The 15597-nt window shown below is 38.9% G+C and overlaps 1 protein-coding gene across 1 annotated transcript in view; it reads left to right on the top strand.

Annotated features, from left to right (window-relative positions):
• The window catches only part of ASCC1 (activating signal cointegrator 1 complex subunit 1), a 98600-nt gene that overhangs the window by 1409 nt on the left and 81594 nt on the right, over window positions 1-15597 (top strand). The window contains exons 2-5 of the mRNA XM_033434153.2: window positions 834-978; window positions 2185-2284; window positions 6185-6282; window positions 11465-11643. Coding sequence (XP_033290044.1) covers window positions 867-978; window positions 2185-2284; window positions 6185-6282; window positions 11465-11643 — 489 coding nt within the window. The 5' untranslated portion in view covers window positions 834-866. The remainder of the gene's footprint in view (window positions 1-833; window positions 979-2184; window positions 2285-6184; window positions 6283-11464; window positions 11644-15597) is intronic.

Raw genomic sequence — 15597 nt, 5'->3', positions numbered from 1 at the left:
TGACTTACTTGCTGAGATTGGATTGAGCATTAGTGTATTTAGTAAAGATTTATTTTTTTGGGGGGAACTCTTTTATTTTGAACTTCAAGACCATCTAACATACGTGGTAGAAACACTGGTTAAACATAACCACAGCTAACCCGTAAGGAACCTTTGTTTCCTAAATTACTGATTCATTAAATGGTGACTGGAAACTTGGCTTCTCTGTGAGTGATGTATAGTTTTTGAGCAGTTACCTACGGAAATCGGATTCCTCCCCTCAGCAATGTGTTGGTTTAGAGAACCATGTTGGTTAAGTCATATTTTAACTTTGTTTTGATAGGCAACTGGATCTAATTGTTGGGTATATATTTCTAGCACCTCTAAAAGAATTTAGGGGTTTTTATGTCCTCCCCTTGAGGATAAGTGTTTTAAATATCCCTAATTCTCTTAAAGGTCGTGCTAAGTAGTGAGGGTAGGACACTTTGCAAATGTTTAGATAAGCACAGAAGGTTGCATTTTACTCTCTTTAGGTTAAAGTAATGAAGAGATCTATAGTTTCTCTTTCAAAGTCATGGATGGGCTCAGTATCTTTTAATCATTTTTTGGGGGAATGCTGAATAGCTTACAAATTACTGTCTAGAGTGTGCCAGGAGTGGAGTAGTAGTGGAAAATGCAGCAATTGATTTAAAACAGCTTCTAGATAGGGGAAATCTAGTGGAAACAATGCTGCATTTGCTTAGGATGTACTGTGAACTGATGCCCAATTATGTCCTTTTAGGCTTAAAGATCCACATAATAGAGGTAGGGTTTTATGATTAAAACAAAAGGTAAGGTGATGGTTTATTTTTCAATATTCCACAGGACTGTTGTTTGGAGAAAGTATCATGGAAGTTCTGCGTCCACAGCTTATAAGAATTGGTGGACGGGTTTACAGGAAGAATCCCATCCAAGAGCAGACTTATCAACATGAAGACGAAGATGATGACTGTTATCAAGGTAATCCTGGTTGATCTTTGGTCAGATTAGAAGTAAAATGTTCTCCGTATTGTAGAAGCAATTCTTTGTTTCAGTGTATTTCTGTGTGAGCACTGAAATTTGAGATGTTTGGCCTCTTATAGCCTCTTATAGAGCTTAAAGCTCTCTTATAAGCTCCTCTTATAGCTCCTTTGTGTTGACGTCTGAGGGGACAGATGAGTGAGTTTGATGAGGTGTTCTCACTTCATACATCAGGTTGTGTCTCATCTTTGTGCAGAGGCTTAAATGTAATATGGGGTAATTTTAGTTAACTTAATATTAACCATTAATAATCTGTGGCAAATGAAGTTCTTTTATCTGTAAAGCTATGAAGTAATTTCTATAAATTATTGAAATAAATGAACATGTGCCCAGTGTTAGCTGTTGTTATTATTACTGTTGTGTTGTAATTTTTCTTTTCTTCTTTGCAGTCATATACAGGCAGTTTCAAATACACAACCAACATTATTACTACTTAAAATAGGGATAATTTTTAAGAAGTAAACTAAACCGTTGAGATGGGCAATATTTTCAGGCTGATTAACTTGGACTTGGGTTTAATGCACAAATAGGGCCTTTCAGGTTCTCTGCTTCCTTTTCCTTTCGGTTTGTAAGCTTTTCCATTAGGCCCTAAACCTTGGGGAATAGTCTTCCCCTTGGTCCTCCCCGCTGTTTCCCTTTTGCCTTGGGGCCTTGAGCTCCTTTATTTCACCCTCCTCCTTTATCTTTGTCTTGGCTGTATGGAGTAAGTTCTCCAGTATCACTCCTACCTCATTCACTGAAGTGATTTTGTGTTTTAATACTAAAAACCACTGAGTTGTACATTTTAAGAGGATGAGTTTTATGTTACATGAAACACATCTCCAAAAGAAAAAACAGTACAAAAAATTTTACTTTCTTAGCTTTCTGGGAGAAAACAGTTAAATAGTGATATGTAAATACTCCTTTTCCACGGTTCCAAGATTGGAAGATTTAAAATAGTCATGTATTTTTTATTCTTTATTTTTCTTCTAAGAGCAGGTCAGAAGGAATATCAGAGCAGTGTTCTGTAGTGTAAAGTGTATGACTGGTTTTTTTGTGTGTGTATTGCTTTTTTTAAACCTTGAGAGTGGTTGGACAGCTGGTGAGAAAGCAGACTGTTGTCCATAGAGCAGCAGCTCTGAGCGAGATGTTACCATTTCTCTACAGGTCTCGTGGAGTGTGCAGAAGAGTCCTGTGAAGGCTATGAGGTGGTGCAGACCCCGCAAGGTTTCCGGTGTACTCTGAAGGCCCCCAGCCTGCTCTACAAGTGAGTGAGGCCCCCGGCAGCTTCATGGGAAGGCATTTCTAGGAAACATAGCAGGAAGTAGATTCTTCTCTTTTCCACACTTATTGCAATGCTTGATTACTAGTGGTAAAATGGTTTAGTGTTTAATGTCCTAGAATTTCTAAGGACTGATTGTAGATCAGTTTCATCATTTCACATATGTCACCAAGTCCTGTTGATTTTGCTTCTTAAATATCTTTTGAATCTACTTATCTCTTTCTTTACAGCCACCCTGCTGCCTTGTTTGTGAATTACTTCAAGTAGCCTACTTACTGGTCTCTCCACACTGATTCTTGCTCTCTCTTCCAATCAGTTCTTCACATTGAGGGCGGAATGATCTTTTTAAAAGGCAAACCTGATTATTTTACTACCTTTGCTTGAAATCCATTAACATCCTTCCTCTGAAGATGGAATTCTCTTCCATTAGAGCAGTGGCCAAAATCTTGAACATGAGTTAGCCAGCCTTGATTTTTCAGTCTCAGTTCACACCACTGTTTCCCTGGCTTCGCACTTAAGCTTAACTGGTTTTCTTCAGTTTTTCACATGTGCCGTGTTCCTTCCTGCCTTTGAGCCTTGGCATATGCTGTTCCCTTTGCCTTTCAATCTCTCCTGTTCCTTAGCTAGTTTTATTCTCCTTCCTTAGGGAAGCTTGCTTTGACACCGACATCCCCACCGCCACATTGATTTCCCTACTATACGTTTTCATAACACCCTCTACTTTTCCTTTGTAGCATTTCTCAGTCTTATGTTTATATTTATTTGTGTGCTACTTGATATTTTTCCCACTAGATGGGAAGCTTCTTGAAGGTAGGAATGTGTCCTGTTATTCTCCAATGCTTGTCAAATACTGATGTGCTTTTTCCAGAGTTATCGTTATATGTAAATTGCTTGGAAGCTTTGCCATCCCTTCAGTCTGTGCTTGCTTGCTTGCGTGCGTGATGGACCACATTCTGTCTCTTATTAACCACTAATACGGTTAGCTTATGTGGCTGACTGGCTTCTTTTGGGCTTGTGCCTCTGGAGATAGGCTGGTCTGGGAAGTCATAGATTTTTTTTCTGTGTTGTACCAGATGAATAAAGTCTGTCCTTGATCCTCTATGAGAGGAGATCTACAAATATGGAATCATATACCTTTAAGCTCCAAGAGGCTAGTAGTTTCATTTTTGTCAACCTTGAGAATCTTCTGAAACACCTATTAAGGATGAAATTCTTATGGAATGTGGCTGAATGCGAAACCAGATGTTAATCCTGACAGCTCACTTTTCTCTCAGGTTCTGGTGACATTTTCTTCTAAGAAACATGATTTTAGAAAGTTGTGGCTCAGGTTCCTGATAAAATCAATGCAACATGTCTTCCTTAATGTATATATTTGCTACTGCTAAGGTGTGTAAAGATTCCTTAAATATCTGATTCTAACTTGATGACCTTTTGAATTCTATATATTCTAAGTACTCATTTTGTTCCAGATGACTTGCAATTTAGATTAGGTATTGGTTCTGCTAAATCCTAATTAATAGACAGTATTTACTAGGAAGACTCCTTCCTCCCTTCCTCCTTTCCTGTCTTATTGAGAAACAATTGTCATACAAGGAAGATTTCTTCTTATGAATCATTTATGTAAGGTTATTTGGATCAAGGAAGAGATTACTTAACCAAAGTAATTTATAATCAAAGCCTAATGGTGATACACGTGTCCACGGACTGGATCTAATACTGTGGTTCTCAACTTCAGGTGCACATTTAAAGCTCCTGGGGAGCTTTAAAAATTCCTGATACCTAGGTGCACCCCAGACCAGTTGAGTCCAAATCTCTGGGAGCTGAACCCAGGCATCATTAGTTTTTGTAGCCCCCCAGGTGATTCCAGTGTGTAGCCAAGATTGAGAACCACTTGATCTGGCAGGAATTTCCACTTGCATATTCAATAAAGGAGTCACCCTTTCACTGCATATCTTTTATTTTAGTGAGTGTTTTAGACTTTCCATGTAAACCTCTTTTGGGTCTGGTACTCTTAACTGTAAGGATGCTGTCATGGGCTTAATGAGGATGGCATGGGCTGTACTGAGCTATGTGTCAGTCACTAGGAAGCCCTTTTATATATGATCACATTTAATCCTTAAAACAACCTTATGTTACTTAGGTATTATTCACTCCATTTTTATAAGTGAGGAAATAGGTTTAGAGTGGTTAAATGACTTGCCCAAGGTTTGATTCTAAAGCGTCTTTAACCTCAATCACTTCCCTAAGGTGCCTGGACTATTAATAACACTTTGAGCCAACTACTTAGGGTAAGTTTGTCCACTAGCCACGTGCTAACAAACAGGAGCCTGGTTGAAAGCTCCCCTTGTTGATAAGGCCTGGAAAGGCAAGGGCCTGATGGAGTTGGTGCTGCACAGTCCCTAGCCCAACACAGAGAAAAACCACATTGAAACTGTGGAGTTCTCGTCCTCTTCTAAACATCTTGTTTTATAAAAATCTGGCTTACTACAGTAGACCTTAATGGAAATAACCGGGCTTGGTTATCCCCATGTAAAAAACAAATGCAGAGTTTTAGACATAGTCACCCATGCTGTTGGATACTGTAATTGAAATCATAGAAGCTGAAATACTGTTGATGAGGAAGTTTTATCTCTTAACTTTATGGTCCTGTGATGGTCTCTTAGTGCTTTATAGACTCTGAAACTTTTCTCCTGGGATCCGGCAGTCTCATTTGCTTTAACACATCTAATTACTGTGGGTTTCAGAAGATAACCTTGGATTGTCAGAATTATTTATGCTGGGAGGCCCAGGCAAGTAATGCAAATGAGCCAGCAGATGATTGAGGTGCAGTCAGTGAAAGACAGTAGGGAGGGACAGGGTTTGTGATGAGCTCATATTCCATTTTTAGTAACGCGCTCATGTTCCAGCCTGTTTTTGCCATGAGTAGTCAGATCTCCCAATTTTTCAAAAGAACTTAGAAATCTATATTTTTAGGTAAAATTTCCCAATTTTTAGGTGAACTCTCCCGAACAAAACATGCCTATGTGTTTGAATTCAACCTGAGGATTACCTCTTTACTCTCTGTGCTTGAATCTGTCCTGACTGGTGAACCCTGCTCTTTGCTAAGCTCTTTACCTTTATTTAATTAATCAAGGATAATTCCCTTAGGATGAACTCATAATGTAGTTAATTTGCTCTCTAAGAGAACGAGGTTTTCCCCCTTCAAACTGTAGACCCAGTCAAGTGCCCTGTGAGACTGTGCCAGCTTTCCTTTCACTGAACTGCAGACCCAGATTTTGAATATAGTTATTTATTTATTTATTTATTTATTTTTGGCTGTGTTAGGTCTTTGTTGGTGCCCGCGGGCTTTCTCTACTTGTGGTGAGTGGGGGCTACTTTTCGTTGTGGTGGCTTCTCTTGTTGTGGAGCATGGGCTCTAGGCACGTGGGCTTCAGTAGTTGTGGCGCGTGGGCTTCAGTAGTTGTGGCTCGCGGGCTCTAGAGCCCAGGCTCAGTAGTTGTGGCGCACAGGCTTGGTTGCTCCGCGGCATGTGGGATCTTCCTGGACCAGGGCTCGAACCCGTGTCCCCTGCATTGGCAGGCGGATTCTTAACCACTGCACCACCAGGGAAGTCTCTGAATATAGTTTTGAGACGCAAGCAGGCATTGAGCATAGTTATTCTTTCTATGTGGTTGAATTGGCTGTAGGATATCATTTTGCCAATGAGTGTAATGTAGTATGTTCTATAAAGCTGTATGATTTGTAATTTCCCCTACAGATACTGAGTTTTTACTGAAGCACTTTTCTATGAGGGAGTGTCTCTGGCCACGTATGATTTAAACATGATGGAGTTCTTTATTCTTGGAACATTTTGATTTACGTTAATTAATTTTCTTTATATTATAGGCATATAGTTGGAAAGAGGGGCGACACTAGGAAGAAACTAGAAGTGGAGACCAAAACTTCCGTAAGCATTCCTAAGCCTGGACAAGAAGGAGAAATTGGTGAGACCCAATATATATGTTATATTTGGAATCACTTGTGTGTGTGTATGGAATAATGTGACCCAACTGAGGTGTTTGGTGACTATATTCTTTATGTGGTTCTGTAGCTATTGGCCTTTTTATATCAGTGTCAGTCTCCCAAATGAAGAAAGATGTAGTCATACAACCTTAACTTGATTAAGTACCTGGGCCTTAATTTTATACTTCACCACGCACTGATGGAATAAAGCTTCCAGATTTTGTTGTGGACGAGGAAATTTCTTTCATGCTTCAGTAGCTTGAAATGAAGTTGTGAATTATTTCAAGTTAGAATTAGAGAAAACCAGTGGGATCAGCAAATTTGAAATAAAGTTCAGACCTTTCCATATTGTTCTCTTGTTTTTATCTTGCTTTGTAGACTAGGAAGGAAATAGTAAGAATAATAATTAAAACAACAACCTGATTCAAATAACTGGTCAGGTGAGGAAGAGTAGTTTAGCAATAGAAATTACGTCAGAAAGTGTCTGTACTAAAGCAACAATGTGGACCAAGGGCATAGGCTTGTGTTGTAAAGTGGCTTTGAGTGAGAGGCACTGGAGGGACAGAATTTTAAAGAACTCATCCTAAAGCAGTAGGACTTCTTCAATGTCGAATAAGTGCAGCAGCCTCCAATAATCCATTTTCCATAATCACTCATGGGTTGTATTAAGTTTTAGGAGAAAAAAATAAGTACTCTTTTCATTTTGTGCTGTGTAAGAATAATCACTGTGGCAGATAAGTAGCAGTTGACTTTAGAGCAGTGCTGTCCAGGAGAACTTTCTGTAATCGTGAACATGTTGGGTATCTGCACTGTCCAGTGCAGGAGCTACTAGCCACACAGGACTGTGATTACTTGAAATGTGGCTAGTGTGACTGAGGAACTGAATTTTAAATACTGCTTCATTCTAATTCATTTAACTTTTAATTTAACTAGCTGCGTGTGGGCTCCTGTTTTGGACAATGAAGTGCTAGAATTTTCCCCAGCCCCTTGGTAACTTCAGCAAACTTTAGCTTTAGGACTTTAATGACATTTTTTTTTAAATTAATTAATTAATTAATTTTTGGCTGTGTTGGGTCTTCGTTGCTGCATGCGGGCTTTTCTCTGGTTGCGGTGAGCAGCAGGGGCTACTCTTCGTTGCAGTGCGCGGGCTTCTCATTGCAGTGGCTTCTCTTGTTGTGGAGCACGGGCTCTAGGCACGCGGGCTTCAGTAGTTGTGGCACATGGGCTCAGTAGTTGTGGTTCACGGACTCTAGAGCACAGGCTCGGTAGTTGTGGCACACGGGCTTAGTTGCTTCGCGGCATGTGGGATCTTCCCGGACCAGGGCTCGAACCTGTGTCCCCTGCATTGGCAGGTGGATTCTTAACCACTGTGCCACCAGGGAAGTCCCTAATGACATTTTTGAAGGACTCTCACTGAAATAAATATTTAGAATTACAGTTAAAAAAACTTGGGTCTTGGGCTTCCCCGGTGGCACAGTGGTTGAGAGTCCGCCTGCCGATGCAGGGGCCACGGGTTTGTGCCCCGGTCCGGGAAGATCCCACATGCCGCGGAGCCACTGGGCCCGTGAGCCATGGCCGCGGAGCCTGCGCTCCACAACGGGAGAGGCCACAACAGTGAGCGGCCTGCGTACCGCAAAAAAAAAAAAAAAAAAAAAAAACGAAAAACTTGGGTCTTACCTTAAGTGTTAAAGTTCAAGTTACAAATATTGAAGTAATTTTATTAATTGCATTAAAGCTTATTTCTTTTTATTTCCTGATTTAAAAATTAATACATGCTTTCAAAAACAAAAACTTGTAGAAATTATGTATAAAGTATAAAGGGAAGTCTCTTGTGTTATGAACCTCAGCCATAATTGCTGTTAATAGTTGAATCTGTTCTGCATTTTTTCTATGCATATAGCAACAGATGAATAATAATTTTTATTTTGGTAAAAATTATAACATGCTATAAATGTAGAGACCTTAGCCATTTTAAGATACTGGAGTCATTCCAAAACTTATTCAGAAAAGGTTAGACAGTTTGTTAAGATTCCATTTTGACTTAGAAAGCACAAATATTTAAGTGTGAAAAATAAGTGTGTCTAATCATTAAAAGTAAGAATTTAGTGGAACTAATTTAACTGAAAAAGAAGAGGATAAACTGGTTATTGGTCTTGTAGGGAAGTAAAGTATATAGAAAAATCAAATTTATCGCTTACAGTAAATTGGGTTGTGATGTGAAATCACGACTGCCGGTGCATTGGTGTGGTATATGCTGTAATTAGTTATTTTCTTTTGCCTCTCCTAAATTAGAGAAACTAGAGAAGAAAATGATCTAGTAGGTTTTAATTTGTCCTCTAGATAAGGATCTGGTCTAGTCTGTTTTGAAGTCTCAGGCAATGGGATGTAAGAAGATGCTTTTAAAGTGTTGTTGTCATTGTAGTTAGGCAATTGGTTTTTTTAAAGTTTCACATCAATGCCTTTAATAGTTTTCTTTCTCTGTATCCCTTATTGTAGTCTTTAGACCCATGCCATGTAAATTCTGGTCCTCTCAGACATAATATTCTAATATTTTAGAATATTTCTAACCTCATCATATTTGCTTTTTAGTAATTGCTCAACTTTGAATCTTTTTCTGGAAATCAGCCTGAGCACCTTTGAAGTGCCCTTTTCAGTTTTCTATGTTAAAAAATGAAAATGTCTTATTAGTCTTATTCTCTACTGAACCACCTTCGTAATGGAAAATAATAGATTTAGCATGTTGTACTAAATTTTTACAGAAATAAAACATAAACATGAATTTTAAGCTTCCATCTCCTCCATCCCTTTTCCTTTTATTTTCTCACCATATTTTGTCTCTTGCAGAAATAATTATAATTTCTACTTTCCCTTAATTTTGTCCCAGTTTACCATTGAATCCTCCTTTGTCAGTATTTCTATAGCACATTATTTGAATGCCTGCTAGGATACTTCCCTTCACTGGGCATCTGAGTCTTTTGGATTCTCAAAGGATCCTATTTGAAAATATCAATGATGTCATTAGAAAATATCATATCTCAGCTTCTTACATTTTTTGGTTATTACTTATGTCAATTTTTTACTTAGGCAAACAGTTTTTAGGCTTTCTGTTAATTAATTCATTCATAGTTTACTTCTTTTCTTAGAAATTTCCATCTTGTTTCTCTACAACGAAATGGGTATGATAATTTCATTCTTATTAAGAAATAGATAGGTTGTTCTTTAGAAAGTTTCAAGTGCTTTAATGGGAAGTATTAAAGAAATAATTCTATTTGTTTGTCCTCACTTCTGCAGTTGCTTGGAAGGAACAAGCTTTGTGGTCTTGAAAGTACATAGCACATTTTGCTATTATTAGAGTTAATACTTCAATATTTTATGTTCAGAAGTCTGTCCTTTCCTCTTTAATAAATAGTCTGTTAAAATGCCAGTTTTGTTCATTGTTCCTATCTTGTGCACCTTTCCTTAGTTTCTGTTTTGGACCAAGCACTGCCAGTTCTGGAACCTAGAAGTTTAATCTCTGCTTAAACAGAGGTTGTGTAATCCCTAAATGATTTTTTTTCTTTGCAGACAGTGGCTTTTTCCCCTATTTTCATTTATATATGTGTAAAGACAGCCCAGACCAAAGAAGACCAAATTATACCAAGGCGTGGAAATTTGATATTCATACATACAATACAGATATAGATAAAGCTTTTACTTTAACCTTATATTTTCATACAGTTAGGGTAGGATTGTATAGACTGTAGTAGACTCTCTTCTGCTCTTTTACTATAGTGAATCACTAAAAATTCTGCCACAGTATTTTTAAAAATTGAGGTAAAATTTACATGACAGAAAGCTCCACTCTTTTTGTTCTTAACTTTTTATTGTTATTTTAATTTCTGTGTGATACATTGTTCTTTTTTTAAATGGTAGAATATACACAACGTAAAATTTACCATTTAGACCACTTTAAAGTGTTGAATTCAGTGGCATTTAGTATATTTACAGTGTTGTGCAACCTTCACCACTGTCTAGTTCCAGAACATTTTATCACCCAAAAAGAAAACCCCATACCCATTAAGCAATCACTCCCCATTCCTCACTGCTCCCCAGCTCTTGGCTACCACTGATCTGCTTTCTGACTCTCTGAATTTGTCTGTTTAGGTATTTACTATATGTGGAAACATACAATACGTGGCCTTTGTGTCTGGCATCTTTAACTTAGCACAATGTTTTCAGGATTGATCCATGTTTTTGCATGTATCAATACTTCACTCCTTTTTTTTGGCTGAGTAGTATTTCAGTGTATGGAAATACCACATTTTATTTATTTGCTTATTGGTTAATGGACATTTGTGTTTTTCCACCTTTTGGCTCTCGTGAACAGAACTGCTGTGAACATTTGTACAGGTTTTAAAATTTTATTTATTTATTTATTTTTGGCTGCATTGTGTCTTCGTTGCTGTGCACAGGCTTTCTCTAGTTGCAGCGAGTGGGGGCTACTCTTCATTGAGGTGTGTGGGCTTCTCATTTCAGTGGCTTCTCTTGTTGAAGAGCATGGTCTCTAGGCACACGGGCTTCAGTAGTTGTGGCATGCAGGCTCAGTAGTTGTGGTTCGAGGGCTCTAGAGCACAGGCTTATTAGTTGTGGTGCACAGGCTTAGTTGCTCTGTGGCATGTGGGATCTTCCTGAACCAGGGCTCGAACCTGTGTCCCCTGCATTGGCAGATGGATTCTTAACTGCTGTGCCACCAGGGAAGTCCCTGTACAGGTTTTTTCTTTGAACACCTGTTTTTACTTCCTTTGAGTTTCTATCTAGGAGTGAATTCCTGGGTCACATGGTATTTTTCTGTGTACCTTTTCAAAGAACTGCCAAACTTTTCCATAGCAACTGTACCATTTTACATTCATACCAGCAAGGTATGAGGGATTGCTTGTAGCTTTTGAACTCATTTCTCTACTTCATCAGATGGCCTTGAGGTTATTCTGTTTTTAAACCTCATTCTGCTTAGACTGAATTCATTAACAGCTTTCTTACCCTTGGTACTGTCCCCTGTTCAGAATTATGTACACATTCATGACAATTTTATTCTCCAGAGCTGACAGTTTCAAGAGGTCACCTATTTTACAACCATTTGATGGTCCTTGAGCATTTTAATATTTGCCTTTTTTTTTTTGCTTACAGTAATCACTGGCCAGCATCGAAGTGGTGTAATTTCAGCCCGAACTCGGATTGATGTTCTTTTGCTCACTTTTAGAAGAAAGCAGCCCTTCACTCACTTCCTTGCCTTTTTCCTCAATGAAGCTGAGGTTCAGGAGCGATTTCTGAAGTTCCAGGAGGAAGTACTGGAGAAGTGCTCCATGGTAAGCAGCAAACAGAACAAAACAAAAAGTTAAAGAAAAAAATATATAGAAGAGTACAAAAATGACTCATAATTCAAACAGTAGAAAGATACAAGCCTCTTCTCCCACTGAAAAAGGGAACCATTTCTAACGGTTTCTTTTAATTCTGAACTGCAAAAAATATATAGACATATAAGCACATAAGTTTCTATGTTACAGAAATATCCTTTAAAGGATGTTGAAGACACAAAGGGATCATCCTAATATCCACACTATTCTGCACTTTGTGGGTGTATTTTTATGCATTTTAACGCATGTATAGATTTCTGTAGCCACCTACCACAATCAGGATACAGAATAGCTCTACTCCCCCCAAAAACTTCCTCATGTTGTCTCTTACAGTCACCTCTTCCTCACCCCATACTTTGTCAATCACTGATCTCTTCTTGGTTACTATAGTGTTGTCTTCCTGAGAATGTCATATAAGTGGAATCATACAGTATGTAACCTTTTGAGATTGGTTTTGGCTTTCAGGTTCATCCGAGTTGTGGTATGTTTCACTAGTTAGTCCCCTCTCATTAATTTGTTTCCAGTTTTTGGCAGTTATGAATAGAACTACTATAAACATCTGTGTACAGGTTTTTATGTGAACATAGTTTTCATTTCTTTAAAGTAAATATCCAGGAGTGGGATTGCTGGGATATATGGTAGGTATATGTTTAACTTCATAAGAAACTACCAAACTGTTTCTCAGAGTGCCTGTACTGTGCATTCCCATCAACAGCATAAGACAATTCCAATTGTTCTGCACCCTTGCCAGCATTTGGTGGTGTTGGCATTTTCATTTTAGCCATTCTAATAAGTGTGTAGTGATATGTTATTGTGGTTTTTTTTTTTTTTTTTGGGCTGCATTGGGTCTTCGTTGCTGTGTGTGGGCTTTCTCTAGTTGCGGCAAGCAGGGGCTACTCTTCATTGCAGTGTGCAGGCTTCTCATTGTGGTGGCTTCTCTTGTTGCAGAGCACAGGCTCTAGGTGTGCGGGCTTCACTAGTTGCAGCACTTGGGCTCACTAGTTGAGGCTCGTGGGCTCTAGAACGCAGGCTCGGTAGTTGTGGTGCATGGGCTTAGTTGCTCCGTGGCATGTGGGATCTTCTCGGACCAGGGATCAAACCCGTGTCCCTTGCATTGGCAGGCAGATGCTTTTTTTTTTTTTTTACTGGGCCACGAACCCGTGTCCCCTGCATCGGCAGGCGGACTTTCAACCACTGCGCCACCAGGGAAGCCCAGCAGGCGGATTCTTAACCACTCTGCAACCAGGGAAGTCCCTCTTATTGTGGTTTTAATTTGTATTTCTCTAATGGCTAATGATGTTGAATATTTTTTTTAAAATGTATTTATTTATTTTTGGCTGTGTTGGGTCTTCGTTTCTGTACAAGGGCTTTCTCCAGTTGCAGTGAACGGGGGCCCCTCTTCATCGCGGTGCATGGGCCTCTCACTGTCGCGGTCTCTTGTTGTGGAGCACAGGCTCCGGACTTGCAGCCTCCGTAGTTGTGGCTCACGGGCCCAGTTGGTCTGCGGCATGTGGGATCCTCCCAGACCAGGGCTCGAACCCGTGTCCCCTGCGTTAGCAGGCGGATTCTCAACCACTGTGCCACCAGGGAAGCCCTGAACATCTTTTTTAATGTGCCTTTTTGCCATTCTTTTATCTGCTTTGGTGAGGTATTCTTATCTTTTACACAACTTAAAACTGTTTTCTTACTGTTGAGTTTTGAGAGTTCTTTTATATATATTCTGGATACAAGTCCTTTCAAGGATATGTGATTTCCAGATATTTTCCCCAGTCTGTAGCTTATCTCTTCATTCTCTTATCAGTGACTTTTGCAGAGCAAAAGTTTTAAATTTTGATGAAGTCCAATTTATTAACTTTTCTTTTATGGATTGAACTTTTGATGTCATATATAAGAACTTTTTGCCTAACCCCAAGTCACAAATGGTTTCCCTTAGAATTTTCATGGTTTTGCTTTTTTATATTTAGATCTGTGACCTAGTTAATTTTTGTGTAAGTTGTAAAGTTTAGGTCGGGGTTCATTTTTTTGCATATGGATGTCCATGCTGTGCTTTCTTTTTATTTATTTATTTAAAATTTACTTATTTAAAAAAAAAAAAAAAAAAATAAAATAAAATTTACTTATTTTATTTATTTTTATTTTTGGCTGCATTGGGTCTTCGTTGCTGCACGCGGGCTTTCTCTAGTTGCTGCGAGCGGGGGCTACTCTTCCTTGCGGTGCGCAGGCTTCTCTTGTTGTGGAGCACGGGCTCTAGGCTCCCGGGCGTCAGTAGTTGTGGCATGCAGCCTCAGTAGTTGTGGCTCACGGGCTCTAGAGCACAGGCTCAGTAGTTGTGTGACACAGGCTTAGTTGCTCTGCGGCATGTGGGATATTCCCAGGCCAGGGCTCAAACCTGTGTTCCCTGCATTGGCAGGCAGATTTTTAACCACTGCGCCACCAGGGAAGCCCCATGCTCTGTTTTCTTAATCTTGTAATAAAGAGAGGAATAAAAGCATGTAGAATAAAATAGAAGTGTGGTTAGTATTTATTTATTTATTTATTTTGGTTCTTGAGACAGATGGACATACATCTGATTCTGGATTCCTCTATCTGTGTAGACTTGAGCAAGTGAACCTCTCCAAATTTTTACAGCCTGCTTTGGAGAGTTGTAGGAAGGATTAAATGAGATAACATATAGTACTCAGCATGGTGCTTGATACAGAATAAGCATTTAATAAGTGGTGACTGCTACTCCTGATATTTTTACGGCTGGTTAGGTTAAAATTGTTAGTATTACTTGGAGTATTCAGAGTAGGTGAGTGCTATATTTGATAGCTGTGGGCAAGGTCAGTGAAAATGTTTTTGGTGAAAATTTTTACAAAATCCTTTCTTCCTTCTCTTTTTCCCTTCTCCTGTTTCTCCTGTCCACATTGCTCAATCTGGGTCTTAGGTTTTAGAATATAGTGAGATATAGGTATGCAGATATAGAAGTATTAGAATCCAAGTACTTTTATGGGACAGGGGGTGACAGTTGGTCAACTTAATTATTTAAGAAGGAGGCTATGATGGTGAGAAGATTCAGACTGGGCAAATGTGAGTAGACAGTATAGAATTGTATAATCTATTTTTAGATGACTTCTTTGGCATTTATGTGCTTGAACAAAGGTACATTTATAAGTTCAATACACAAATACTATATATATGTGTATGCATACATATATATGATTAGTAAACCATCAGAATATTACTAATTGTCATTAGTAAACCATCAGTATCTTTTTTCCTCTTAACATTTCATAGCAAGATGATTTCATTCTCAGTGGGAGTGGAGGGTCGGGTAGGAGAAGATCAAGAACGCTGAAGTTATAAAGACACAGATGTAGAGAATGGACTTGAGAACACGGGGTGGGGGAAGGGTAAGCTGGGACGAAGTGAGAGAGTGGCATGGACATATATACACTACCAAATGTAAAATAGATAGCTAGTGGGAAGCAGCCTCATAGCACAGGGAGATCAGCTCGGTGCTTTGTGACCACCTAGAGGGGTGCATTAGGGAGGGTGGGAGGGAGACGCAAGAGGGAGGGGACATGAGGATATATGTATACATATAGCTGATTCACTTTGTTATACAGTAGCAAGTAACAACAATGTAAAGCAATTATACTCCAATAAAGGTGTTTCAAAAAAAAAAAGCGGAAGTTTCAGTATGGTCTGGTAAATTTTGTGGGGGTGGTGCTGGTAAGTTTTGGAGTTGTTTTGCCTTGTAAATACCACTTACTGAAGGTCAGTGATTATTTATTTTTTGGAGTATTACAAATACTTGATATTTGACAAGCAGATTATAATAAATTAGCCTTTTTCTTTCTGTGTGTGTGTGTATATGTGTGAACAGTTTCTCAGTTTTCTTTTGGATCCTGACAAGGGCTGACA

The sequence above is a fragment of the Orcinus orca genome, chromosome 14 (genome assembly GCF_937001465.1).
Source record: "Orcinus orca chromosome 14, mOrcOrc1.1, whole genome shotgun sequence".
Classification (NCBI taxonomy): Eukaryota; Metazoa; Chordata; class Mammalia; order Artiodactyla; family Delphinidae; genus Orcinus; species Orcinus orca.
Note: the sequence above shows the minus strand (reverse complement) of the source record. Positions and strands in the feature narration are given on the sequence as shown.